Source organism: Strix aluco, chromosome 9 (assembly GCF_031877795.1).
Source record: "Strix aluco isolate bStrAlu1 chromosome 9, bStrAlu1.hap1, whole genome shotgun sequence".
In the NCBI taxonomy this organism is placed as follows: domain Eukaryota; kingdom Metazoa; phylum Chordata; class Aves; order Strigiformes; family Strigidae; genus Strix; species Strix aluco.
Window position 1 is genome coordinate 16935796 of NC_133939.1, and position 26393 is coordinate 16962188.

General features: G+C 51.8%; 2 protein-coding genes across 2 annotated transcripts in view; both read left to right on the plus strand.

Moving 5' to 3' along the window:
- Positions 1 to 7698, plus strand: part of LOC141927100 (D-beta-hydroxybutyrate dehydrogenase, mitochondrial-like) — an 18465-nt gene extending 10767 nt beyond the window's left edge. The window contains exons 4-5 of the mRNA XM_074833901.1: positions 3968 to 4120; positions 5398 to 7698. Of these exons, the coding sequence (XP_074690002.1) occupies positions 3968 to 4120; positions 5398 to 5879 (635 nt within the window). The 3' untranslated portion in view covers positions 5880 to 7698. The remainder of the gene's footprint in view (positions 1 to 3967; positions 4121 to 5397) is intronic.
- Positions 7699 to 20113: 12415 nt separating this feature from the next.
- Positions 20114 to 26217, plus strand: APOD (apolipoprotein D). The gene is made up of 5 exons (XM_074833902.1): positions 20114 to 20164; positions 21121 to 21274; positions 21556 to 21677; positions 23499 to 23587; positions 25043 to 26217. The coding sequence occupies exons 2-5, from the start codon at positions 21152 to 21154 to the stop codon at positions 25276 to 25278; spliced, it is 570 nt and encodes a 189-aa protein (XP_074690003.1). The 5' UTR covers positions 20114 to 20164; positions 21121 to 21151; the 3' UTR covers positions 25279 to 26217.
- The last annotated feature ends 176 nt before the right edge of the window (positions 26218 to 26393 follow it).

The following is a 26393-nucleotide window of genomic DNA, read 5'->3' on the forward strand; positions in this document are numbered from 1 at the left end:
AATCCTTCCTACAGAGCAGGCGCTGCGCTGGCCAGGTCATTCCCTCTCTGCACCGCCAAAAGAGGGTTAACAAGCCTGGAGGCCTGTGACAGTGTGTGGCTGGTGGTCAGGCAGTGCTGTACCCAGGTCAGTGAGGAGAATTGTCTTGTGCATGTGCCAGCCACGGGGAAAGAGACCAAGACTGGCTGGAGTTTAGGTCTAACTCTACATCCTGTAAAAAGTGATGAGTGGCAGCAAGCCCACAAGAGCCTGTGTCTTTCTCCTGGAGTGTCTGTGAAGGGCCTAGGATGGCCAGAGCCTGATCCCCTCCTGGTGCTCTTGCTGCAGCCTGGCTCACACAGACTGTTCTGTAGTGATCCTGCTAGTGAAGAGGTGACAGGCCTTGGCGCTTACTGCTGTCCCCTCTGCTGTGCTGGTACAACCTGTTCGTGTAACCGAGTGCTGAGCTGGAACACAAAACTGACTTGCCCCCAAACCTGGATTACTTTTCAGCCAGGTCAGTCCATGCTTTCTGTTTGCCACGCAACATCCCAGAGGTGATGTGAAGCAGGATCCAGGGTGGGCTTGGCATAGACCACTTTAAGTGCAAGACCAAAGCATGGACCCTAAAAACATGTGTAAGAAGATAGGAGTCCTTTCTGCATGCTGCTTTCCTTCTTGAAAGTGGTTCGGCAGTGGGATGTGAGCTTATAGTCAGAGCCTGGTGACACCACGTAACCTCTTCTCGTGTGGTGAGGTTGTGAGGCTGCTTGCCCTACATAGGTTTCTCTGCAGCGTCCATGCAAGTAGCAAGCTGGACAGCAGTGGTAGACCCAGGCTGAGGGTGGACTGAAGTTTCACATCTGTGGCTCCAGGATTTAAGGGTCATGTGGCTGGAGGGTGGTTGCTCCTCTTGAAGCTTGGATGAGACTGCCATGGGGCTGTCTTTGTTCACAGCAAATATAAAGCTAGTAAATAACAAAACTCTAATCTTCATGCAAATTATGTGAGCACACCCTTCCTCCTAAAAGAAGCACATGAAATGTAACTGAGTTACGTACATGTTCTGATCCCACACATGTTCTCTCTGCGTGATTTTTCTTCCTACACAGCCACCCAGCCTTCATCACACATCTCACAGCTTCTCAAGCTTTTCCTGAAGAGCCCAGCAACAGCAGTGGTGGCACAGATCCATTTCCCACTGAGCAAAAGCTTGTAAGGGAACAGCTCTGTTGCTTCTATAAATGCAGCAGTGTTTGTAAAACTGTGTGTGTAGCAGGGACAGAGAAGTCTTACATCCTTGATCAGCAAGTTGGACCGGTTCCTCCTGCTCTTGAGAGCCTTATCCTGTAGATGTTCGCTCCAGCACAGTGTGCAGAGCAGCAAAGGCTTCTTTTTAGGCCCATCGGTGTGACTGAGGTTTGCGGCTTGCCGATAAATAGTGCTCAGTAAGTAAGTGCTGGAACACAGAGGCTATTGAGACTGAGGTGCCTTGCGCGGAGATGCTTGTTGCGCCCTGAGTGTGGCCCCAGAGGAGCTAGTGCAGACCAGTTCTTGCGCTGTACATTGATACCTCTTTTCCCTGTGCTGTGTACATAAGGCTGAAATAATTTCGATAGGAGTGCCCCTGTTTGTTTTCAATCTCATGCAGTTCCCACTGTATTGTTGACACTAAAGAAATAGTAGTGATAAGGCTCTGCTCAATAAACACACCGCTGTCCAGCAAACAGCCCTGTGACTGGGTACCCAGCAGCACTTTGTTCTGTACGTAACGTGACCTGATCGGTGAGCAATGAAATTCCAAGAATGAACTATTGTAAATAACGTTTTCATGAACGTCACTGAACCTAACCTTGTAGCGCAAGAAATGGGAAATCATTGTAGAGAAATTTAGGATTGGGAGTACTCTGCAGAGGTCAGTTTGGGACTGACAGTTTAAGTCTTTTGTGGTCTTTGGTAAATCCCTGACAAATTTGCTCTGCATAACTTCTTGTTACTGGTGAAATTATACTGCCAGATGCCCTGTTTCTATGGTCCTCCTGCTAGCGATTAGAGCCTGCTGTGCAGCAGCTCGGGGGACCCCATTCAGGCTGAGATGCTGTGCTGGTTGCCAGAGAAGTGTGAATTTCAGTTATCTTCACCCATTAAAGCTGGTAGCTTCACTAAGTGCAGCAGCGCTGGCAAGGGATCTTGGGCAGAGCAGGAGTAGAACTACCTGACTGCAGCATTTAGAAACTTGAATTAATAAAAATGGAAGTAAGGATAGGTGAACAAGATGTTTTCTTGGCTTTTGCTGCTGGCCATGACTTAGCTGTTATCTCAGATAGCCCCTAGGGCTGTTGTGACCCAGTGGGGATTGGGAGAGGGTTGTTCTGGAGGAGGATGGAGCTGCAGGCGAGTCAACTGGACCAGTATTCACCACTGTCTGTCAGAGACAAGTGTGCTGGGATCACCATGTGAGAGCTGGGAGATGCAGGAATGGTGGCACCTATAATAGGCAAATCCATCCTGGGACAGACCATAAGGGAATGGTTAATGCTCTGTTACAACTGGGTAAGACATGACCTTCTCTGGTCTGCTCTACAGGGCTGGTCAACAGCCTTCAGGGAAAACAAACATAGCTGGAAATGGGTCAGGGTTACTAGGGCCACTGTGAGAGTAGAGAGCCAGTCTAGCAAGGGCGTGTTGGTGTTTTTAAGTACACCAGGAGGATAAATTCCATTGGTATTTATTGGGCAATGGTAGAATATTGCAGTTTGCTTAGAGGGCTGTATTCAGTACAATACATGGTTGCTATCTGACCATGAATAAATATAGGCTGGAAGTTATTGGAAGACTTTCACGCATCAGGGCAGGGAAGCTATGGAGCAGAGGCGGGGCAAACAGCCCAAAAAATTTTGAGAGAGCAAGCTTGATAAGTGTTATCAACAGGGTGGCATGACGTGGGTGCTTTTGATAGCAATGTCGGAGCTCCCTGGACATGAAGACTCCTTCTTAGCCCTGTATTTGTTCTTGGTGGTAAGAGGAAGGTCAGAGAGTGGAAAGGGGCCCCGACTCCCACTGAGTACGTACACAGTGAAAAATAACCATGGTGTATGGCAGGACATCTAATGAGGAGCAACTCTCTTATCTTGTTCCAGCTCTTTTGTTTGTTCCTCCTGCAGTTTATGGCTTCATAGTCCCGTGATTCAACAAATTCACAAAGTACAGACTCAGTCCTACAAATGTTTGCCACCAGGACTCCTGCAGTAATCCCTTCAAAGGGTCAAGTCCTCGGGGACCTGCTAAGTCCTGGACATATAAAGGGCTCAGTGCAGAAGCTCGTGGTAAGTGCAGTCAATTTAATTTTGCCAGCACTGCATGCACAAAAGATGTTAATTTTTAAATTCTAGTAGTTTTAAGGGTTGGTTGCAAGTTTGCCATCTTCTGCTATAATTAAGGTTGAGGAAAACCAAATGCCTGCACTAAAATACAGCAGTTGTTAACCGGGCCATGAACTTGCAGCTCAGTACCACGCGCTCTCCAAAATAGTGAGTCAGAGTTGTGAAGAGGATTTAGAAATCCAAGATACTTGTTTTACTTCCAGTTTTTATTTTTTATTTTCAAATTGAGGGAAGGTCCAGCCCCCTCCCAAGTTGCAAAAGCCATGATAAAATCACTGAATGAAGACAAACCTGGGACCAACAGGAAGCATGAAAGTGTCAGACAGATCCAGCTGTACAAAAGTCCAGGACAGCATTTGACCTTAGAGGAGACATTCAGGGAAGCAATATTTGTGTGACCTCATCACTCCCTAATGTTCTAAACAAGCCCCACTGGCTTCACCAAGAGTGTATTTCATCTCCTTCCTGGGTTTTTCTCTACAGCGTTTTTCTACAAAAGTTCCCAGTTTATTGTCAGGGGGTTGGGTTACTTTGAACAACAAGGAAGGCTTCTTCTCTGTGACACTGTTCTTCGTTCCACTCTTTAACCATGTGTTTGTTGGCAGGTCTGTGGGGCCTGGTGAACAATGCTGGTGTCTCGACCTTCGGAGAGGTGGAATTTGCAAGTTTAGACAACTACAAGAAGGTGGCAGAGATCAATCTGTGGGGCACTGTGAGGGTGACGAAGGCTTTCCTGCCCCTCATTCGCAGAGCTAAAGGTACATGCTGGGCAGTGTGGCAAGACTCAGAGAGAGCTTTTGCAGCACAGAAAAGAGATGTAGCTAAAAATCATGTCTCAGACTGTGCTTTGAGGAATGCCTGTGCAGTCCAGGGAGGGTGTCTGAGGCGTGCAGACAAACCAGACAGCAGGGTTCAACATGCTGTGTAAGCATTTGGTAGTACAGGCTACTCTTGGGGCAGTCCAGGCACCTACACAGCAGCTGCTATCTTAAACATCCCAGGATGTGAGACCTTTGTGCAGTGCTGGCAGATACGACACAGGACTCCAGGCCATCTTTAGAAAAAGTGACTGGAGGCCAGACAAGATAATCCTGGCCTCCAGAGTCCGCTAAGTGCTTATGCTTGGATAACTGAATCTTCTCCCTTCATGTTATTCGATTCACAGATAATTGCAGAGTGGTAGTGGTGGAATAAATGAGAGTCTATAATAGCCATTTTAGATACCTTACAAGACAACAGTATTATCAAAAGTCTTTGTTTTATAGTTAAAAAAAAAAAAGATATGTATGAGCAAAACTCTGAAGAGCTTCTTTATTTAGTATGTGTGGGAGAATACTGGCACAGCTGTGTTTTCTGTGAGGACAGAAATGGGTTATATTGAGAAGATTGCTCAGATACCAATTTCAGAGTACCCACCAAGCAAGCCCCACCTCCCTACAAAAGGTAGCTTACCCATCCGGTCAGCAGGTGGTTCTCACAGTCCCTCCAAGCTGCACTTAGGTCTGCAATGAGAGAGCAGAGCTGCCCGCTTGTTTCTCAGCTAAAATTTCAAGATGCAGAAGGGTGTTGTGCTCCATGGCTGTGAAAATCCGCTCTGTAAAAATAGCTGTTGAGATTTCAAGGGCCTGTTTGTAAGTGCATCTGGAACCATAATTGCACACGTGTTGTCTTGGGGAAGGACAGAGCCTGAGTGCTTCTCTAGCAAGACGCAGGAGTGGGACCTGCTGATGTGAGAGCACAGCAGTAGCCTCAGAAGGTCTGGGTACTTCCCTACTTGGAACTTAGGAGGGAAATGTCTTGCATGCATTGTAACTCCTTTTTAATACAGGGCAGGCATGTGTACCATCTGTGGAGGAGGTCAGAGCAGGGACTAGCCTTGCTTGAGTCGGGAGAGAAAGGCTCAACAAGGGATTTTGGTGCGTCTTTAAGATTCAGATTTTACAAATCAGCATCATCTAACAAAGCACTTTTTTATGGGGATGTTCTGGCTGCTTCTTCTGCAGCCCATCACCTCTCCCTGCTCTTTTGTCTCTAGGCCGTGTGGTGAATATCACAAGCATGTTGGGACGGATGGCGAGCCCATCTCGCTCCTGCTATTGCATTTCCAAGTTTGGGGTGGCAGCCTTCTCCGACTGCCTCCGGCAGGAAATGTACCGCTGGGGTGTCAGAGTCATCCTCATCGAGCCCAGCAACTTTGTGGCAGCCACAGGCATCCTGACGGCAGACGGCATCGACAGGCAGGCTGAGGCGCTGTGGAGCGGAGCCAGCCACGCTGTGCGGGAGGACTACGGGAGGGAGTACTTCACTCGCCACGTGGCCCTGATGAAGTCCTTTGTTAACAGTGGCCTGAAGGACATGTCTCTGGTCTTGAATGACATCACCGATGCGCTCACCTCCCCGTGCCCGAACAACCGTTACAATCCCATGGAGACCTACTGGTGGGTGAGGCTGCAGGTCATGACTCACCTGCCCACTGCCATTGCCGACTGGCTCTACATCGCCGGGGCCACCCTGTAAATGGCCGTCCTTCAGGCATCCTTCCAGTGCTCGTACGTACACACAGGTCAGAGCTGACTTAGTCGGGGCTGTTCTGCACCCATTGCTGATGCATCTCCCCTGTAGATGTGTGTGCTTTTGCTTCAGGTTATGGCTTCAGGTCTTGTGTTGTGGGATACTGAGAACAGCATGGCTTTTTTGTTTCTTTTTCCTAATTCTTGCTCTTTATATTCCCTGCTGTCCTGATTTAAGTTGAAAGGTGTCTTCCTTCTAACTGTGGAGGAGGCAGAGAACGGTTAATATAATGGGTCAAATATGTGGCTAGTGTAATTAGGTCAGCAGAGCTCCCCCAGTGATAAATTTGGCTCATTAACGGGCTCTTGCTTTTCCTTACAAGGACAGGCTGCTAATACCAGAGCAAAGCTGTTGCTATGAGATGTCTTGAAGGGAGAAACTAAAATGGGAAACAGAAGCAGAGTTTTCCATTTGATTGAAAATGGGTCAGTCACAGCCTTCCGTTGTTTTCATGATACTGCTAGGAAGCTCTGCTGCGCCGTGACTATCGGTTCTTTCCAGGAAAACAGCAACACTGCCTCTAAACAGCCTCATTACCTAGCTCAGGGGGGTCAGATTCCTGCAAAGAAGGGTTCTTCCCTCCCAGCACTGTGGCCAGGAGATGCCAGAGCCAGCGACTGTGGACAGGCTGGGCAGGGAAAAGCCCTGCCAATAATGCAGGAGGTCTGAGCCATCCCTCAGTCAGTCCCTGTGGATAATGGGACTTGCAGCCTCTCTCCACTCGCTGCTGATGAGCTTTCTGGGATGCGGTTGAATCCAGTATAGCAAACAAATTTGGCTCTAACTGCTACTTTAGGTACTGGTGCCTGCACTACCCAACCATGGTACAAACACTGTCCAGCCGTCCCCCTGCTTCCCTCATGTCATTGCCCCATGCTAGGCTCCCTCTTGCTGGTGAGGGAGCTGCTCTTGCTTTCCCAAATCAGTTTTTTGGTTTCATCCTCTCATCACCTGAACAGTGATGGGGCACTGTGCAGCTAGTGTGGCCTGACTGTGAGCTCTGGAAGGGTGCTTTAAGTGACATGTTCCTTTTTTTCAATATTGCACAATGAAATTTCCATGTCACACATGATTGTCTCCTCAGAGAACCTCCTGCTAATGGGTATGAGCTACTTCTGCACTGTGTCCCCAAGGGTCTTTCTGTTGGGCATATACAGGGATTTCAATCATTTTTCCAAGCACTGGGGCTGCCTGGCTTCATGCCCTGTTCCCTCTGTCCCAGTGGTGACCACTAGCGGAGCAGCCAGCGGACCACGAGTGCTGCTGGCCAGGCTGGGACCCTGCCCTCTTACTCTAGGGACCAGCTTTCCCTTCCACTGCTAAACTTCATTCTGTTTTGTCCTATAACGTTAAGTGGCTATGAGAAGAGCTTATTGTTTGCTCTTTCCTCATCTGTCTCTGCTAGCTTTGATGTGAAAACTGTGCCATAAACTTTTTATATGCTGCTGGCAGTAAATGCTTGGAGTCTGCATGCAGCCATGAATGCTGTGATGCCTGAGGAGGAGAGCAGGCTTCCCTTGGAGATGCTGTGGAGGTAGCTTATATAACAAGTAACAGCTACTGGTAATGCTGGCTGTCCAGTTCTTTTCTGTTCCAGATCATCAGCATGTGGAGATCGCCTGGGATCCAGGACCCAGAACGATCTCACTGAACTGCAGCTTAAGCAGTGTTGTAATCACTTCTGCCCCCTGCACTGTGAAATGTGAGTAATGTTAAGTAGCACTGATTTGCACAGAGAGAAAAATAAACTGAGATTTGTAAAGCACATGTCTGTGTCTCCAGTGCTCATTTCTACATTGGTTTTCCCACCCCCTTTGGATCTGAGGTCAGGATTTAATTGGGCTCTGTAATTAAGGAGGTGACAGTGATTCAACCATGGAGGCTCAGTGAGAGCTGCATGGAGCAGAATGGGCAGCATGACCCATTTAATCAGCAGAAGGCAGCTAGAGAGGCCTCTCTGCAAACACACACGCCATCAGTGTTTGTACTTTGTGGTTTCCCTCAAGTGACAGTGTTGAGAGTGGTGCTGCACATTATTCATTGCCTCAGTGCTCTGCATGTAACTAATCCAAGTGGTACAGCTGCCTGATACAAGGATTAGCTCTTCTCACAGACAGAACAGAGACTTGCAAACCAAGAAGCATCTGAGGCCATGCAAGGGCCTCATGGCCAAGTCAGGGTTAGGATTTCACAGCATGTGAGCCCCAGCCCCTTCCCCTGCCCTCTGAGCAGTGCTCAGGTGAGCTGTCAGTGCCTGATCTGGTTTCTGCCTGGGTGGGCAGCTCTGGGTGGTGTCTGGGGGCGAGAGGAGCAGCGTGCTGGCGTGGGAGAAGCAAGTATCAAGTGTTTTGGTACGGTGCAGATGATCATGTGAACGCTGAGCCAGCAGAGCAAAGCCAAGATGACCGGGCAGGTCCCTTCCCATCTTGAGCTTCCAGCAGCTGTTCAGTGTTCAGTGAAAACTTGGTTCTGAAATCGTTCCCTGAGGCAGCCAGACCCTTGTTTTGCACCGTGGTGTTGCATTAATGCAGGCATTGAGGGCAGATCGTTGTCTTGCTGATGAGTAACAGAGGGAAGAAATCTCAATTCCATTTGACAGTGACCTTCAAAGCCGCAGGACAGAGGAGACAGAAGGTCAGTGAAACCCCCTGGAAGTCCATGCTCATTGCTGCTGGTATCCTACGAGGAGTTAGGCTGTTAAAGGTGCCTGTGGCTTTTTTTTTTTTTTCTTCAAGGACCAGCTGCTGAGGCTGTGGCAGTGACCTACCTTTTTCTGCATGTTTCTCACAATGCTTTGGAAGACAGCGATGGTACAGCTCCTTGGTGCACCCTTTATCAGCCTTTGCACAGTGTTTGTTTTCCCTTTCAGACACGATGACACTGGGAACCAAGAGGTGATCCTCTGCATGTCATGTTTGCTCTGGTTCAGCTTAACAGAGCAAGGGGCCTCTTGGGGTCTCCCAAGCAAGCACTGGGAGTCTGGATACTCCAGATCGCTTCAGGTTCTTTCTGTCTTGACCAAAAAACAAGTCCCAAACCAGTGGCAAGTCCCAGTGTGTGTCCCAGACCTCATGGCACCTGTGGTTCCTGGCTTAGCCCCAACATGAAACTTCTACTGGCAGCAAAGGGAGAGTTTAGAAGACAAAAAGTTTATTGTGGGTGAAGTGAATAAAGATCATCTCTAAAAGCCAAGAGAAACCAGAAGTCTCTTCTGAGGGGCAAGAGCGGCAGAGGAAGTGGTTCATTTCAGGCAGAGGCGAGAAGCAGCAAGTTGCTATGGAGATCCCTCACTGACAGACCTGTGTGTTTATCTCTACAATGAGCTACACCAAGGATGGCAATGTATGCTGCTTCCTCTGGGCTCCAGAAGCCTTCACCACTGTCATGAGTGGCTGGTGTCCTGGGTTTGCTGTTCTGGTGTGGCTGAAGATCTCAAACAGTTGCAGAGCTGCCCAGGAGGTGTGCTGTACCAAATGGGAGCTGTGTGGTGTTACTGGGAGCCACGCTTGACACTGCTGGGCTGATGGGCAAGACCCAGCTTTCGGAGGAATGTGTGTAGGCAGTGGGATGTTATTTCTCTTAGATAATGTTGACCATCAGGATACTTCCATGTGCCACTTGCCTCCCAAGCAGTGTTCCTGTAGGTGCTGTCTGGAAGAACAAACCCATGCAAGGGATGCCGGAGTGTTAGCAAAGCACCTGCTCTCTGCTTAGTGGGCCCAAGCTAATGGATACTCCTGTTTCTGGCCAGATGATGCATATGACTGAGTCGGTGCATGTTGGCACTGTCTGCTATGTGACCTGTTTCTTTGACACGTGGGATGTAGTCGATAGGTGTTAGGGGAAAGTTTAGGATTTGAAAAGCACATCTTGCATGTCTGTCTTTGAACCTGCAGCTGAGGAACTGCCCACTGCCAGAAATGTTATTGGGAAAAGGAGGTCAGTGCTGGCAGAGCTTTCACACACAGCAATGGCCCTGAAAGCAAGACAGGAGATTACCCAGGGCAGCTCTCCTCTGCCCCAGGTCAGGGCCTTACTTTTGCTTTCCCTGCTCCCAAAGGTCTCTGCATGGGGACACGGTGCCTCTTGGGTAGGCTCCTTCTCCTGGGGCTCCTTGTCTTCCTTGAGGGAAAAAAACTCCAAAAATCAAAGAAAAACATCAGCACTACCAGTTGGAAAAAACTAAGTGTTAAACATGTCAAATGAAGATTAGGAAGGTGTGCTAAAGATCTCTACCACAGCCACAACAGGTCAGAAAGGCTGCTGAGGTCCTGCCTTGCCCAGAGAGGTGCCAGCTCAGCCACTCTGCCGGCACCCAGGGCAGTGTGTGGGAGCAGGACGCCTGCCTTCGCAGGCTTGCTGCTTCTGCCAGGAGCTCTGCTCGTCAGCACCCAGCTCTGCAACAGTGCCACCCAGCGCACCCTGAAGTAGGAGTCTTACTTAGCATTTTAGAAACTTTAAGACCTAGGAAACCCAGGATGGGTTTATCTTTCTAGGGAGGAGACCCCCCCGAATGTGATGGTGCTGTGTAAATAGCAATGGCAACACCTGTCCTTCTGGCTGGGGTTTTGAAACATGAGTTTTCAGCTTCTCGTGCAACCACAATGCTGAGAAATGTCTTAGAAACAAACCAAAACTGATACCACCAGGTTTCTCAGCCAGCAGCCTGAGCCCTGAGGATCGGAGAGATGCTACAAATAGCACAAGAATTTGTAAGAGAGCCAGCTCCACCTCCGGGGCCTGGCTTGGAGCCAGATAAGTTAATTCATTCTCAGCAGTGCTGGAAGGGCCACAGGGATGCTACTGATACAGCCATATCCTCCTCTCCCCTGGCACTCTTTGAGGAAGGGAGCAGACCTGTGTCTTCACCTCAAAACCGTGATGTGAAATAATACTTTTGCCCTGACAAGCTTATCAAGAGGCACAAAGCAGCCATGTGCGCAGGTCTCCTGCAGCATGCGGTGCCTTCTCTCGCTGCGTCTCGATAGTGAAGCAGCTCTGCGGAGCACTCGGCAGGGTGTAGGGAGAGGTGTGTGCCGACCTACGAGCTGTGCTGTGAGCACATCCCCTGCTCCGGGCACATGGGCAGCGGGGCTGGCGGCCACCTTGGCTCATGGGTGCAGGAGGCAGCTCTGGGCACGGCGCTTGGCTGAGTGAGTGTTCAGGTGCAGTTAGCACACACATGGTGCAGTGAACGTGCAGGAATTCACTTCCCTCAGGGCAGTGTAATTTGGTTCCCTGAGGGTGGTTTGCCTTACAGCACTTTTTGCCACCAGAGCAGTAGTGGAGTGGGGCTCTGCCCACTCCCTTGCCTGTGGATGTGCAGTATTGCTTTCCTCTACCCTTAATGGAGAAGCTGTTTGTATTTTGGTCCCATAGGTATGGTCGGGGAGGCATTTTTGTGGTCTCCTCTGATAAAGCACATCATTATCAGGTTATGCTTAATGAAGGAACCCCCACCACCAGGTAGCTTCGAGCCCCCAGGAATCAACATGGAGAAGGAGTCTGAAGTTTTCTGACTTTTTGGAAAAATACCTGTATTTTTAAGAGTGGGGGTTTCTAAGTCTTGATGGTACACTATGCCATTGCCAGCTTTGCAGTTTCATAGCCTTTGCATCATGAAATTGGCCCCAATACCATGAGTTTTGTGGGTTTGCTTTGAAAAGCACATGGTGACATATGGTCTGCCTACCAGTTCCTCGCTCTTGCCTTCCCCTGTGCCTGCCTGTTCCTAGCCAGCGTGGCACAGGTTGTCCACCACCTAGGCATGGCCCCTTGTGTGAAAGCTCTTTCTCGTGCAGGACCTGGCAGGTGATGTTGTGAAGAGCAGTGAAGATTCCCAGTCTTTGGCAGCTCCAGCACACAGGAAGAGCAGCTCTGGTCACCTGAAGCTCTAGCAGATCTTCCTTCACTGTGTTTACCAAGACATCAATAAAAGTAGAAACAGGTAAAATGAGAGAAAGAATTTCTGCTTTGATTGTAGAGAGGGTGTTCGGCTGGGCAACCAAGTAACAGCCAGTCTGTTTCAATGGTATAAGGGAAAGACTTCTGCCTAGGACTGAGATCCAGCACTTCTGGTCCTGGCACTGCCACTGGCTCACTAAGTGTCCTGAACAAATCACTCTGCCTGCACAAGCTCCCTTGCCATCCCAGCCATCTTTGCCACTGCCCTGCCCAGGCTGGAAAGCAGGAAACCAAAAAGTATACAATGCAATGCAATGCAGTGCTGTTTGACTAGTTTTGTTATAACTGATGCCAGAACTGGCATTGAACTGGCAAAGTTATAACTTCTTTGCCAGAAGAAGGTGTTATCCCCCTTTCCATAGGCTGAATTATTTCTTGTGGCAAAATAAAAAATGTGGCGTCTCCAGTCTTTTGTGTAAAAGCTGCTACAAGCAGCTTATAAAGTCCTCTGAACTTTTATAGCTTCAGAGAGTCAGGTGCGAGGGTTGAGGGCAGATATTAACACTGTCCTGCTGCTTTTAAATGGGCACCAAGGTTAACCATCACCCCGCAGGCACCTTGCCCAGGGACCTTGAACTGCAGCTTGGGGGAAAGCTCTACATCATCTTTTACTGTGTAACTCCAGGGCCTTCCTGCCAGAGCGATCGTGCTCCCAGGGGTGCTGGTGGTACCCGTCACCTTGTGGGGTCAAGTGCTGTAGAAGTCATTTTCCTGGTGGGACTTTAACTAGGGTTACTATGACAATCAGTGAGCAGGCTGCCAGAACCATGTGTCCTTGCGTCTCCTTCCTTGTTTCTGCCTGCTCAGGGGTGTTGAAGCATTCAGAGCACAGCAAAGCACCTTCCCTTTCCAACTCTAATGAGATGCAACCGTTGCTCCAGGAAGCGTGACTAACGAGAGAGCCGGCGGGAGAGGGAACGCACCCTGATAAGGCACCACTGTTCCATCACTGGATAGAGACGTCCAGTGGGTGTCTGGAGTATGGCTGCATGGCTCCTCTTCCTATAGAAAGCAGTGCATGAACGCATGTGCAGGTACTTACCCTGGCAGCCCTCCAAAGAAGATGGGGATCAAGGGCTCCAACACAGCCCCGTTGCACTTTGGTAATGGGAAAGTCCCTGCAGAAAATCTGCCTGGGGACCCAGGAAAGGCTTGGAGGCGTCAATGGCCATCTCGAAGAGGATGAGCAGTGCGGTGGCTTGGCTGTGTGGCACGAGGTGGCTTAGGGCAGGTGCAGGACAGAGTCATCCGGTGGGTGCAGTGGTCTGTCTGTCCCAACAAGGGACTCCAGCACTGAGTTTTCTCGGGGCCAGCACTGGTGTGGGGATGGCCATTGCTGGTGCCTTTATCGGGAGCTGCTGCTGCCACACCCTGTGCACAAGCAGGAAGCACCTCTCCGCCCCATCTTCCTCGCATACTCTCAGTCCCCACACTGAGTCCCAACCTCATCCCCTCCCTGCACATATTTTGCTGCACACCTTTATTGACAAGTGAGTCCCTAGGGCTCTGTATCCCCAAGACCACATCTGGACCTTCTTTTTGCACCACTGGCACTTTTCCACCCTTGAGCCATGCAAGAGTTGCCTGGTTCCCTCAGGCCTTGGGGACACCCGCACCAGGTGGCCCCCATCCCCCTGCAGCACTAACAGGAGCAGGAAGCCCCTGGCTCGCTGGGGACTGGCATGGCACTGGGCACAGCCGGGTCCGGCTCCTGGTGCAGGCAGCTCTCCCTGTCTGCAGTCACAGGCCAGGAGCTGGCTTCCAGCTCTGTCTGTGTACAGGCACTTACAGACTCAAAATCAGTCCCAGGTTGATCCATTGCATCCCAAGGAAGTTCCTACACTCCCATACATCTGTCCTGCTGTGAGAAACTTTTGCTCTATTCCATGGGTAACAACCATTTTGCAAGAATAATTACGTCTGGGAATGCAAGGAATGACATCTGTTGTCACAAAAATTCAAGATAATTGAATAACGCATACATTGTCTCACACCACACCAAAATACATGCCTGGCTAGTACCCCTGGGGTGCAGCACAGATAAAAGCATTTTTAACACTGTCTAAATTAATCATTCCTAAACTCTCCCAACTTGTCTAAATGAAAGTCACTATGAATGGTATCTCTGTGCCATTTCGGACTGTAACTATGTATTGAATCAAAGTCAGAGCATTGACCACTGAATTTGTGTTATTTATTTTCTGTATAACATAAACTCCAGTCTAGTAAACACTCAGGCCTGTGTTTCAATGCAAAGCATGTGTGCTCGGGCTCGGTGGCCTCAGTGCAGCTATTCACGGGCAAAGCCAAACACATATGCCAGTGTCTTTACACTCTGCAGCCTGTGCGGAGGGATGCGACTTGCTCTTTCAGAAATGGGATTCTTAAAATTCTCCTCTGACCTGTGGTGTGAGATTGTGGGGCTCAGAGATGGGGGTTGGAAATGCTGTGCTGGCTGGTGGAGAAGTCCATCAGGGCCAAAGTGCCACCCTTGGATCTTCCTGGTACATGTATAAAACATGTATAAAACAGCCTTGTGGTATAGGAATGGGGGATATCTGATGGTCTGAGGCCACCCCCGAACTCCGTGCCTGATTCCTGTGCTCCTGGTAGCTGGTGCAAGTTGCTGACTTGAAGCTGGCTCTGAAGTGCTCCCACAGCAGGAGAGCCCGTGTCACTGCTGAAGGGCTCCCTGTTCGGCTGGCAGGACAGCATAATCCGCAGGAGATTTCTTAACTGCATTTCTTAATGCAATAGAGTCTGTTGTCTCTTTCCGTGAGCGGAGCTGTGGTTACCCACACATTGTAAATCTATGTCATGAGGAAGATGTATGTCGTATATAGGTCATAGAAAACATAATTGTGTAACTGCATTAACGTATTCCTGAGAAAAGGTTCTGAAATATGGTTTAGCTGCAGAAAATAGGGCTGTGAGCTTTAAATAGCCTTACTTGGGCATGTCTTGGACAGAGCTGGTGATGCTGTGAACAGATCATTGTGCCTCCTTTGGGAGAACAGAAAGTCCCTTTGCAGAATGCGCTCTCTAGGTATGTTTAATGACATTTTTAAGGTGTTTAAAATATGTTTCAGTATGCTGGGGGCTGCTTAAGGAGTCCAGAAGAAAGCATCATGAATCCATGGGGGGATGTGGGAGCTATCCTCCGAGAAGTGGGATGCAGAGCACGGCAGCAAGCCCCGGGGTGCCTGTTTGGGCTCAGCTCGGCGGGGTGCAGATGCACCCACGCGAGGGAGAGCAGCACCCTGAGCCGAGCCAGGGCAGCCAGGGCCCCGCAGCGCCCGTGGCACTTAAATCTGAGCAGGCATTCACAGGCAGGGGCCCACGGGAGTCTGGTATCAGACCGAGGGATCTGCTCCTGCATCCACTGGAGAAGTCCTCCTCTGCCCCCTTCTGCTGTGCGCTTCCTCGCTCCTCTCGCTGAGAACGGCATCTGGCTGAAGGCCTGCCCTGCCCAGTACCAAGCATATGCTCTGATAACTCGGCAGCAAAATGCAACAACAACAAATTTTTAATCTTATTTAGGAGCATAAGGCAGGCCCTGGTGCAGGGCATTCCTGAACATACTGAAAAGCCAGGATTAAGTGCGCTGCTTGAACTCTGGTTTTTATGGTGAATGCATCCACATGGGTGAGATGCTGCCAAGGCTTTACCACTGGTTCAGCTCTGCAATGTAGTTCTGTCTGCAGAGACCTGACTGCTGTCTCTTTTGTACCTCTTTGTCCTCATTTTTCTTTGCTCTGTTCTTTTTTTTGCTTTCGGAAAAGTAGGGATTCCTCTGGTTCCTTTCTCCGGGGACTTGGACCTTGGCAGCAGCACCAAGCAGGTCGGGGAGCCTTCCTCAGAGCCCAGCCAGAACTGCTGCTGGTCCTGTACAACACAGTTTGTCCCTTAAATAATAATAATGTCTTTTTTTTAGTTTTCCAACTTCTTAAATCTCTCTTTTTGGTTTCTTGTGTTTTGAATACATAATTGGATAATTTCCAGGGTGGAGAGCTATTCACTAATTGTATATACATGAATCACAACATCTTTCGTGCACTTGCCTTGGACCGAGTTCCCATGTTCCAGAGGCCAGTTCATGCTTCTGGAGTCTGTTTACTCCCTTTGGTGTCATAACTGTAATTTGAAATTTTACACCATTTTGCATGAACGTATTTCAAAGCACTTTCTTGCCACTCCTAGAAACAGAGGAAAAATCCCACCTGCCTTCCCTTTCTCTGTCTTGTCTCCTGAAAGTTCATTTTTCATTCTATATACATGTGGCAACTTGCCTGGCCAGGCCAAAGCCCCATTTCCTTTGGAGGAGGGAGAAAAACAGCAAAAATGAACTTGCAGGAGAAAAGACAGGAAGGAGGGAAGGCACCTCCTGAGGCGGGAAGAGCTGTCCATGCAAACAACGGCATCTCTGTGGTGAGAGTCTCAGGACTCCCAGGATATCCTGGGTCCCAGGGTATGGTGCTCCAACATCACAGGTCCTGCAGAGAGGCTCCAGCACTGGGGCTTCAAAGGCAGCAGGCCTTAGGACAAGATCTGTTCATGCAAAATGCTGCAAAATAGCCATGGCCGTGGCAGCTCTCCAGCCCCTGTGTGTTTGGCTTGCTCAGACACCATCCAGAGATGAAAGCTTCCTCACGAGGACAGGCATGGAGCCCTGGGCTGCTGACTCCCAGGGCTGGAGCTGGTGGTGTCCCATACGCAAAGAGTATGCCCAGAACTTCTGGTCCCTGCAGTGCCTCCGCTGAAGGCTTTTCCTGCTGGTGAGAGCTTGGGCAGCTTCTTGGCTGTCTGAAGTAATGTCAAGGATCTTATCACAGGGTTGAGAGACAATGTCACTCTGGCTGCTCTCCCATCCCATGGCAGATAGAAAGCCACTGGGGGCTTCTCTGCAGCTGCTGAAATCCCAGCTGGGGACACAGCATGGTAAGACAGCCTTTCCCTGGGAGTCAGGTCCCCACCAGGCCTGGCTGGCTAAAGCTTCTCTGTTACATAGGTGCCAGGAGCTGATTTCAGGGTGGCCTGTGGTGCACAATGGGACAATCTCACTTCTGCAAGTAGAAGAACTTCATGGGTGTGTGGCACTGCTCTGTCCCAGCCCTCAGCTGGCTGGATTTTATCTGCAGCTCCATCTCATTCTAACAAGGGGGTTTTCTTTGCTGGCAGCACTCAGTGCTGTTGCCTCCTCTCCCTAGGGCCAGCTGAGCCTTGTCTCTGAAATGGACAACTGAGTAATATGAGAAAATCCCGGCCAATGTAGCCCATTCATATGTGCCCCGCACACAGGGCTCCTCACCAGCCCACCCCTGGGCATTCTGCACAGCTTGTGCGACCTCACCCCATGTCTCCTGCCTCCCCGTGTGTGCATGCTGCCCATCCGCCCCATCCGCACGTGCCTCGCAGGCAGCGCTGCCTTGTCCTCCAACCTCTGCAGCACTTCACCCTCCATGTGCTGTGCACGCACCCCGTACGCCTGCCTTGCAGCTGCCTCATCACCCAGAAATGTGGGGGAGGCTCCATTCTTGCATGAAGCATTCAGAGCCAGATCCTGTCTGGTGCCCCCCGCCCCCCGCCTTTGCCCTGGTTTCCCTCCAGCTCTTCTCCTTCCTGTCCTCCCACCCCTGCCCCAGCTTCCTGCCCTTTGAAGTGCCTCCCCTCCTCTGCTCCAGGGTACAAACTGCTTACCAGGTGGAGATGACTGCTCCCCACCCCACAATTAGGTGCAATTATAAGGTAATGCTTTTCCCCGAACCCTTGCTCTGGTGTGCATTGAAGGTGGATGGGCTCACGAGTGGAGTCCTGCTCCGGGCTAACGACAGGCAGGACATGGAGCAAGGCCCTGGTCTGTGCAGGCGAGCGGTGCTGGTGGGCGCTGGAGGTGGGATGACAGGAGGGTCCTGGCAGTGCTGGAGATGGGGTGGCCCCTGAACACGTCCTGGCCTGGTGGCCCCGAGCAGAGGCTCAGCTGCAGGAGCCCAAGCCTGCTCCATTCCAGCACAGGAGCAGCAGATACCTGGGTGCTTCCCACTGTGGTCAGGCAGAGCCCAGAAATGTGCCCCTGGGGAAGGCGCAGCCAGCGCTTGGGTGGAGACAGGTCCGAGCAGCCGTCAGCGAGCTCGGCTGTCAGCTCTCGTCATCTGTGCTTCAAGGCGTGCAGTGCGTCAGCACCCATGGGATGCCCCTTGGCTGGCAGCAGCCAGCAGAGGAGTGGGGCTGGAGCAGCCCCTGGGCTTCTGAAGGAGCTGCCTTTGGCTGGAGGTGGGACCCCTGCATCTCCTACCAAGACATAGGTTTTCTTTCACTGCTGGTGGTGCTGCTGTGAGGGAGCTGATGGCTACAGCAAAGTCCATCCCATGTCATCCCCACTCTCGCTGGGGCTCAAGGAGTGTCAGCTCTTGGTGGCTGCTGGCTCCTCATGTGAATGCATGCTCCTGCAGCAGGTTTCGTGGAGCATGGCTGGGTGAACGCCTTGCTGCTTCGGTGTGACTTTGGCCACAGGGTGCTGGGGGCCACCGCTGCATTGCCCAGCCACCTGGGCACATCTGTGGCAGGGCCAGCGCCCTGCGGGTGCTGGGCAGTGCCTGGAGGCCAGAGCGAGCAGGAGCCCCGAGCAGGTGAAAGGCTTCATCAGAACCGCTCCATCCGAGGGCAAAACTCTGCCGCCACAGGCAGGGAGTCCTCTCTCCATCCTGTAGGAGAGTGCTGCACGTGCAGATGCAGGTACGCACACAGACACACCTCCACATGCTTGTCCTCATGCACATGGGGCAAATGCTCTGCTGTGGCCAAGGCTGGCTGTTCTGCAGTGCTTTCTCCTCTGGTTTCTCTGCAGGATTCAAGAAGCCAAGCTCAGGAGAAAAACTGAACTTGCTGGTCCGCTGTGGGGGGTGGATCTCACCTCCGCAGTGGGCTACGGCATGGCAGCGCTCATACCGTTCAGGTCAGGGCGTCTGTCCAGGGTTTTTCTGATTGTGAAACCTGTTTGTATCACAAGAGATGCAGATGAATGTGGGCCTTGCAGGGTACATCTGACTTTGACATGGGCAGTCAGAGCAACCCCATCAGGGGCATGCACATGGTGGCTGCCAAACTGCTGCGGGAGCTGTGTGCAGGCAGGGAGAGCCCCTGCCTGCTCCCTTGCCCCATGCCAAGCACTGCTGGCAGAGCTGTGGTGCAGCTGCTCCCCTGAGCTCTTCAGCCCTGGCCGGCACTGCTGGGTCTGCACTGGGTGAGCCACGCTCAGCCGCGATGGCTATCGAGGACCTGGGAGCACCCCGGCTGTGGCCGTGTTTCAGGGCACACCTCGGCAGCACGGCCCCAGTAAGGGACAGGACTGAGTTATTAGTGGCTCTTGGGGTGGCATTTGGGCAGCCAGGGCCTCAAAAGTGTGTGGGTGCATGTGCGAGTAAGGCACGCAGTGCAGCATGTAAAAACACACCTAGAGAGAAAGTCTCAACAGAGATTAGATTAAAAGAAAATTTAATTAAACACAGAGAGCATCCTGTCTGTTACTCAACTCTCCTTGCATAACTCTCGGGACCGGCTGCTTTCACAGATGGCTGCTCTGCTGTCAAAGTCATTTGCTGGGCACCTGTTGGAAAAACTGCCAGGTCAGCACAGAACTAATTGCACCAGCATCTTTCCTTGTGAGATTTGAAAGTCTAGAGGAAAAATTGCTGAGAGGTCTTGCAGCTCCCCAGATGAGCCTGCGATGCCTCCTGCTACTTAATCCTCCCCGTGTACTCCTGCCAGTGACTGTGATGGGGACAAGGACACTGCAGTGGTCTGGAGGGTCTCCAGGGCTCAAGTGGCCCCTGGCAGAGGAGGTTGCATGTCCCCCCTGGTTGTACGGCAATGGCTGCTGCTGGGCCAGAGGGAGCAGCCCCTCTCAAAGGCTGCGGCATTTCTCCCCTTCCCCTGCCGTTTGCACCCAGGTCTGAGGCTCTCATGAGCGGCCAAAGGCAGAGAGCTCCACAGCTGCGGGGCGATGCCCAGACACGTGGGGTGCCTTTGTTTGCCTGGGTGAGCAGCCAAGTTGCAGCCCATCTCCAGCTTCGTACCAGCTGCAGATCTAAGGCAGCTGACTGGCCTGCCAAAAAAACAAAACATGTCGAGGACCAGGGAGTGGCTTGTGCTAGTGCTGAATAATGATGATCCCAGCACGCTTATAAAAAGATGAGGTGGAGAGCTCACCACAGAGCTGTTCCTTGCAGCCCCGGTCCTCCGCAGAGCATCACTCCGCCTCATCAGCCAAGGTACGTTTCTGAATTAAGAGATTCAAAATGGGAACTGTGTTTGTGTCTGCAGTGGGGCCCATGCCCTGCGGCTGGACACAGGCTGGGTTTTTCTTTTAAACTTGGGGAAAAAGCTGCCGTTGCTCCTGTGGAGGAGTTTCTGGCCAGGGAAGCAGAGCAGCCCCGTGGTGCAGGGTCTGCAGGTGTCAGCCTACCCCAAGCAGAGCCCAAAGCACGTGGGCAGCATCCTGGTTCCAGGGGCTGCTTGCAGTGAGCAGCACATCTCCCACCTCTGCTCTGCAGGAAAACATGTCCCTTCCCTCCTTGCAGCATGCTTTTGGGGGTCAGTTCATGTCTTATTTGTTGCTGATTTGAGTCTTGACCAACCTCCCCAGCCTGCAGTGCTGTGTACGTCCTGGCACACAAAAACCCCCTGGGGGCAGCTGCAGTGTCCCTCCCACAGCCTTGCAGGGCCAGGCAGCCCTGGCACCCACTGCGATGCCCCTCTCGCCATGCAGGCTCCGGCATTTGTGCACTGCTCGCCTCCATGTCCCAGGGCACCAGCTCTGCCCCGGCTCTGGAGCATGTTCCTTGTGCTCCAGCATTTTATAGCAAACATCTCTGCATTTCACCTTGCCTCAGCTTTGGACAGATGATGATGATCCTGTGTGCCCTCAGTGTCTACCACCCTTGCACCTTGCTAGGTGTCAGGTGTGGGTGATGGGTACAAGTGCTCTCACCAGGCATTGACTTGCTTCCCACAGAGCTGCTGGGCACAGCCTGAGTGCAGGCAGGGCTTGAGGCCATTTTGGGCTGGGGACTTATTTGGCACAGTGCCTTTGTGCTCTTCTCATGATCCTTTTCTCCCTGCTGTGTCCCCGAGGTGCCCTGCTGCAGACATCCTGTCCTTCTTGCTGTATTTCATGTGAAGTTCTGCTCCAGGGAGGCCCTGGCTTAGCTGTTTTCCTCCTCCCCAGGTCCATTTCCCGCCTGCATCCCAGCACAGCCATGCTGGGCACAGCAGTGCGGCTCTCGGTCCTGCTCGGCCTCCTCGGCGTTGGGAAAAGCCAGATGTTTCACATGGGACCATGTCCAGATCCACCAGTCCAAGAAAACTTCGATATCAACAAGGTGCGAAAAGCTTTCTAAAAATCTCACAGAGGGTAGCGAGTTAGGCTAAGGGGGCATGGGACCGATGGCAATCTGCCTGGGTGCACGGGGGGTTGGCAGGTCTGGTCTTGACACCTTGTGCCGCAGCTGCCAGCACGGTCTGCGGCCCCACTAACTCCCTGTGTCATGGGGGTGGATGCTCAAACGAACCGAGGAGGCAAAACCATGTCAGCAAACAAACCAGGCTGCTCTGCCACAGCCCTCTTGTGCTAAAAGCATCTCTCTGGACTTTCTTCTATCAGTATTTGGGGAAATGGTACGAGATAGAGAAGCTGCCGTCAAGTTTCGAGAAAGGAAGCTGCATCCAGGCAAATTACTCGTTGAAGGAGAATGGGAAGTTCAAGGTGATCAACAAGGAGCTGCAGTAAGTGCGTTCAGGCCATGTCCTCACTGTAGCGGTGGCACTTCTGTCACCTCTCTCGCCATTCTGGGTGGTCATTTTTCTCCAGATTGCCTATTTCTGGGTCTGGGGGTGCTGGGGGAGGCTCCCTGTGGTTGCAGTAGCTCTTCTGGGATAACAGGCTCTGCTGCGGTTAGGGCAGAGAGGGGGGTCTGGTTTCTGCCAGAGCTTCCCTGGGGCTCACCAGGTCTCTGTCTTGTTGTCCAAGGTGAGTAGTGAGAAAATAGAGCAAATGCACATGGTGACTCCAGTGTGAAATAGGCTGGGTCTCCCCCCTGACTGGTTTGTGGTCCCCAGTGATGGCTGAGAAGCTGGATGCCACAGGTCCTGTCCCAGGGGGGTCCCAGGGCTGGTTATGGGATGGCAGCCGCCACGTTGTGCCGCTGTGTGTTGAGAGGTGGCTGTGCCCTGTGCTCCTCTCTGCTCTGGAGTAAAGGGACCTGATGAAAACAGGCAGGGAAGGTGAAGCACATGGGTCATTTTTACCTAAGCAAATATTTGTCAGCCTTTTTCTGGAGCGTTTACCTTGCACTAGTAGTAACTGCTGTGTAAGGGGATCAGCACTCATTGCCAGTTTAAATCAGTGAACAAAGTGAATGCACTGATTGTTCCCTTTATTATACTTGATAGTCTGCAATTATCCCAAGCCCTCCTGGCTTTTGGCATGGGCAGATACAGACATTAATTAATCTGTTTCCATCGCCAGCCCCGGCTGGTGGGGTGCTGCTGTGAGTGGCTGAATGAATGAGAGGGAGCGAGTGGCGAACGCAGCGCTGTCCCCTGCGCTCCCTGGCATGCCATGGGGACTTTGTTCTGGCTCACAACAACAACAACGTAGCAACACATCCCTTGTGCCTGGCTGAGAGCAGCGTCCACGCTGCTTGCTGACCACGCAGCACTGTCTCTGCTGCTCCACTGCAAGGGCAGCGCCTGGCAAACAGCTGGCTATTTATTTGAGCCTGCATTAATCTGCAGGAGATTAATCTGACCGTTGGTGTCACCACTTCAGCAGCTCAGGACCCTGAAACGTCAGGAATATTTCTGGTCAAATGTGCACTGTGCATGGCTCCAGCATCAGCCCCTCAACATCTGCTGTTGGCAGCGTTAGCTTCTGCCTCCTTGGGTGTTCCTGTTTGACAGGGAAGCATGAAACTTTCCTGCCCCACAGGCAGCGTCCAGGTCTTGAGGCATCCGGGGAAAAATGCAATTATAAGACAGGCAGCCCAAGTCTTAGGGCTTGCTGCCAGCAGAGCAGTGCTCTGAACCAGCAGCAAAAAAACCCCTGGCTCACCAGGCAGGGACAGGTAATTTGTGTGTGGAGGAATGTGCTGTGACCTGGAAAAAACGCAGGTGATTAAATGGACATAAACACATGCCTTCCACAACTAGCAGGAGTTGAGCTGCTCCCTGGCACATCCGAGACCGCTGCTGGGATCCTCCCATCCTGTGCAGAGGGGTCTTGCTCTCCCTCTCCTCCGTCACTGTCGCCCCGGCACTGAAGTACGCCCCGCTGGCAGGGGCACTTGGAGAGAGGCACCCTGGGGCACTGGGGCGGTTTAACCTGAGAGAGCATTTGCCCCGCTGTGCCTTGCCCAGGACGTGGTATGTTCTGGACACTGCTGAAACCGTCCCCAGGGGTGAGCCATTCCTCCGGGGATGCTGTGGTTAGCTGGTATGTGGATGGCAGGTGGATGCATCAGGAGGGATGATTTAGTGGAAGCAAAAAAAAAAAGTGATTTCAAACTCACCTTGATTTTGTGCCTTGCCTTGTTGTTCTCCCCTTAGTTCCAATGGCAAGGTCAACGAAATCGAAGGAGAAATCATGCACATGGATGTAAAGGAGCCGGCCAAGCTGGGCGTCCGCTTTAACTGGTGTAAGTGTGTGGCTGGGAGGCTCGCAGCCTCACTGGCTCCCTGGGACCTGTTGGCCTAAGCGGTGCAGGAGGGCAGCGCCTGCACAAAGCAGGGACCGCTGCCGTGCCATCCGGGGTGCCAAACTAGCAAAGCTGCTGGTGGCTTTTGGCAAAGCTGCCCTGGTGGCTTCAGCGCAGCGTGACGGGGCAATGGCAAAGGGTTAGGACTGACGTCGTGACCAGCAGCATGGTGATACATCATTTACAGCAACAGACGCCCACAGTGGTGGAGCACTCTTCACCAGCTGATCTCAAAACGAGAAATATCCGCAGCATTACCATCCTTCCAGGTCGTTTCACAGATGGAGACAAGGATGGGGGGAGGTGGGGAGGCAGCCCCAGAGCTGCTGCGAGAGCCAGGAGTAGGCTTGTTTTTTTGAACACAGTGGTATAGCTACTAGCCCACCCTGCCTCTGCTTACGAGCACCTTTTAATAACTGTTAATAACGCGGTTCTGTTTCCTTTTTCTTCCCTTCTCAATGTAACACAAGACAGGGGCCTGCCGAGGTGCAGTGCATTTTATTCACGTTGCAGAGCACTTTCCTCTGTCCTCAGCAACACTTGGAAAATAAGCAGAAGTCTCCTCTTGGCTCCCTTTTTATTCTGCTCCCTTACACCTTTTCTCTGGCTGTTTCATAGCACTCACACAGATGAGTTATTTGGAGAAATGGGTGGAGCAGACATACATGTAAAGGACAATTATTGTTCAGAGCACAGCCAGACTTAATTATGCACTGCAAAGGCATCACCTCCAGCCATTTTGCCCACAGAGTGTGCAACCCCCCAATCATCCTCACCGGATGCGAGCCCCAGAGAGCAGCGCCCAGCGTTCCTGAGTGCATCAGACATAAATCCCAGGGCACTTACGCCTGCCCGCTGGACCCACCTCTGCTTTCTGCCTGACAGTTTGAAGCTGGAGTAGCTGTCCCTCCACACAGCAGATGCTTTGGGCATAGCAGCCTGATGGAGAACAGAATTTGGCCCACGTGGCTGGTGCTGGTGGGATGGCAGAGCCATACTGGTTCCCACCACCCAGGCTCCAGCTGGCTGCGTGGGGCAGTGGGTGGTGGGGAGGGAGGTGGTGGTTTGTGCTTCTCAGATCACCGGTGTCAGCTCCCAGGCTCCTTCCTGCCAGCCAGCACCCTCACACAGGTACGAGCTGGGCTGGTTGTTGGTCATAGTGTTAACTTTCTGGCAAGACCTTCCCAGTAAGGGCTTTGTGGTTTTCTCAAGTCCCTCTGGGCAGCACAAGGAGTCCTGATAGGCTTTTATAAATTATAGTTCCCTGCACTGACCACAGTTAGGTGGCTCAGGAGCAGCAAATGTGGGAACAGCACCAGGAGCCGTGGCTTTAGCGCTGCAGAGCAGTCCAGAGTCGGTTACCCATGGCATTCACAGTGCCCTTCTTTCTCCTAGTCATGCCTTCTGCCCCTTACTGGGTCATCTCCACCGACTATGAAAACTACTCACTGGTTTACTCCTGCACCAACATCCTCTGGCTCTTCCACATTGACTATGCCTGGATTATATCAAGAACTCCCGAGATGCACCCAGAAACTGTGGAGCACCTGAAGAGCGTTCTCCAGTCCTACAAGATCGACACCGAGAAAATGATTCCCACGGATCAACTTAACTGTCCTCCCGAGATGTAACTCCTGGCATGCAGTGACACAGCGCTAGACCAGCGATGAACTTTGTTGCTTTCTTTATTATCCACTAGAATTTCTCTATGTAACAGAGAAATGTAATAATCCTTTCGCTAATGGTAGTTTGCCAGCCCTGAGTTGCTCCTTGTTGCTGTTCCCTCTGTCGCTCTCCCCTGCTTTTTCATCTCGCTCTGACTTCTGCAGAGTAACTGACTGATTCAAAGCTAATGGGTGAAGAAGAGAAACCCTGAAGTGCAGATGTGAAGCTCTGCTGTTGCTGTGAGTCCTCCAGTACGTGGATGGGAAAGGGTATGAGATGTGATGTGCAAGTGTTAGTCCCTGTGGAAAACCTTTTGCCATGTGCCCCCAAGTTTGTTTCCCATTTTTCTCTTGATGCTTCTGGGCCTTCTAGGAGTCTACGGTGTCTGAGCTACATCACGGGCGCTGCCTTCCCAGCGGCAACCTCCAGACACGGTGGGTCGGCCCCGCAGCCTGGGAACTGAGACTGGGGGTCTTGAATGTTTTCTGGTGCAGGCCTGTAGGTATATGTTACTGCCAAGTCAGCGGACCTCCTCGCTAGAAATCAGATCTGGCCCTTTGTATTTAAAGTCTTAAAAGTCTGAAAATGTCCAGAAATTCAGCATTGCTCCATCTCCAGTGTCTGTATGTGACTTGCCTCAAGCGAGGCTGGTCCTGCACCTGAAGGGGTCAGCTCCGAGAATACCCGCAAGCAGACGGAGAGAGATGGGTCTGCTCCCTTGTCCTCTCCTCCCAAGGCCTCTCCCCACCACCGAGAGATGGCAGGCTCTGCCTGACATCCCGCTCACCGCTTTTGTACGCGCCAAGTGCCCGCTGGCACTGCATCTGCCCTGGCAGGTGTTCACAGGCACCGCGACAACTCTGCTTGAATAGCATTGATGCAACTCATTAAAAATGAAATCAAAATATCCGCTTCGGGGCTTTTGTACATTCCCTTTTTGAGCAGGCTGGGAGGGAGTTGGCGAGCAGGGTCTGCCCTTCCTCTGAGGCCAGGGCACTGCCTAAGCGAGAAGGCAAGGCAAGATGAGCAACCGCGCCTGAAGTTAAACGGATTGCTACAGGAACCTGGAGGTCGTTCCAGC

Excerpts from the sequence above, each read along its gene's own strand:
- APOD (XM_074833902.1), top strand. The coding sequence starts at position 21,152 with ATGCTGGGCACAGCAGTGCGGCTCTCGGTCCTGCTCGGCCTCCTCGGC. Across the intron at positions 21,678-23,498 it reads GTGATCAACAAGGAGCTGCA|TTCCAATGGCAAGGTCAACG; the intron begins GTAAGTGCGTTC and ends TTCTCCCCTTAG. Across the intron at positions 23,588-25,042 it reads GGGCGTCCGCTTTAACTGGT|TCATGCCTTCTGCCCCTTAC; the intron begins GTAAGTGTGTGG and ends TCTTTCTCCTAG.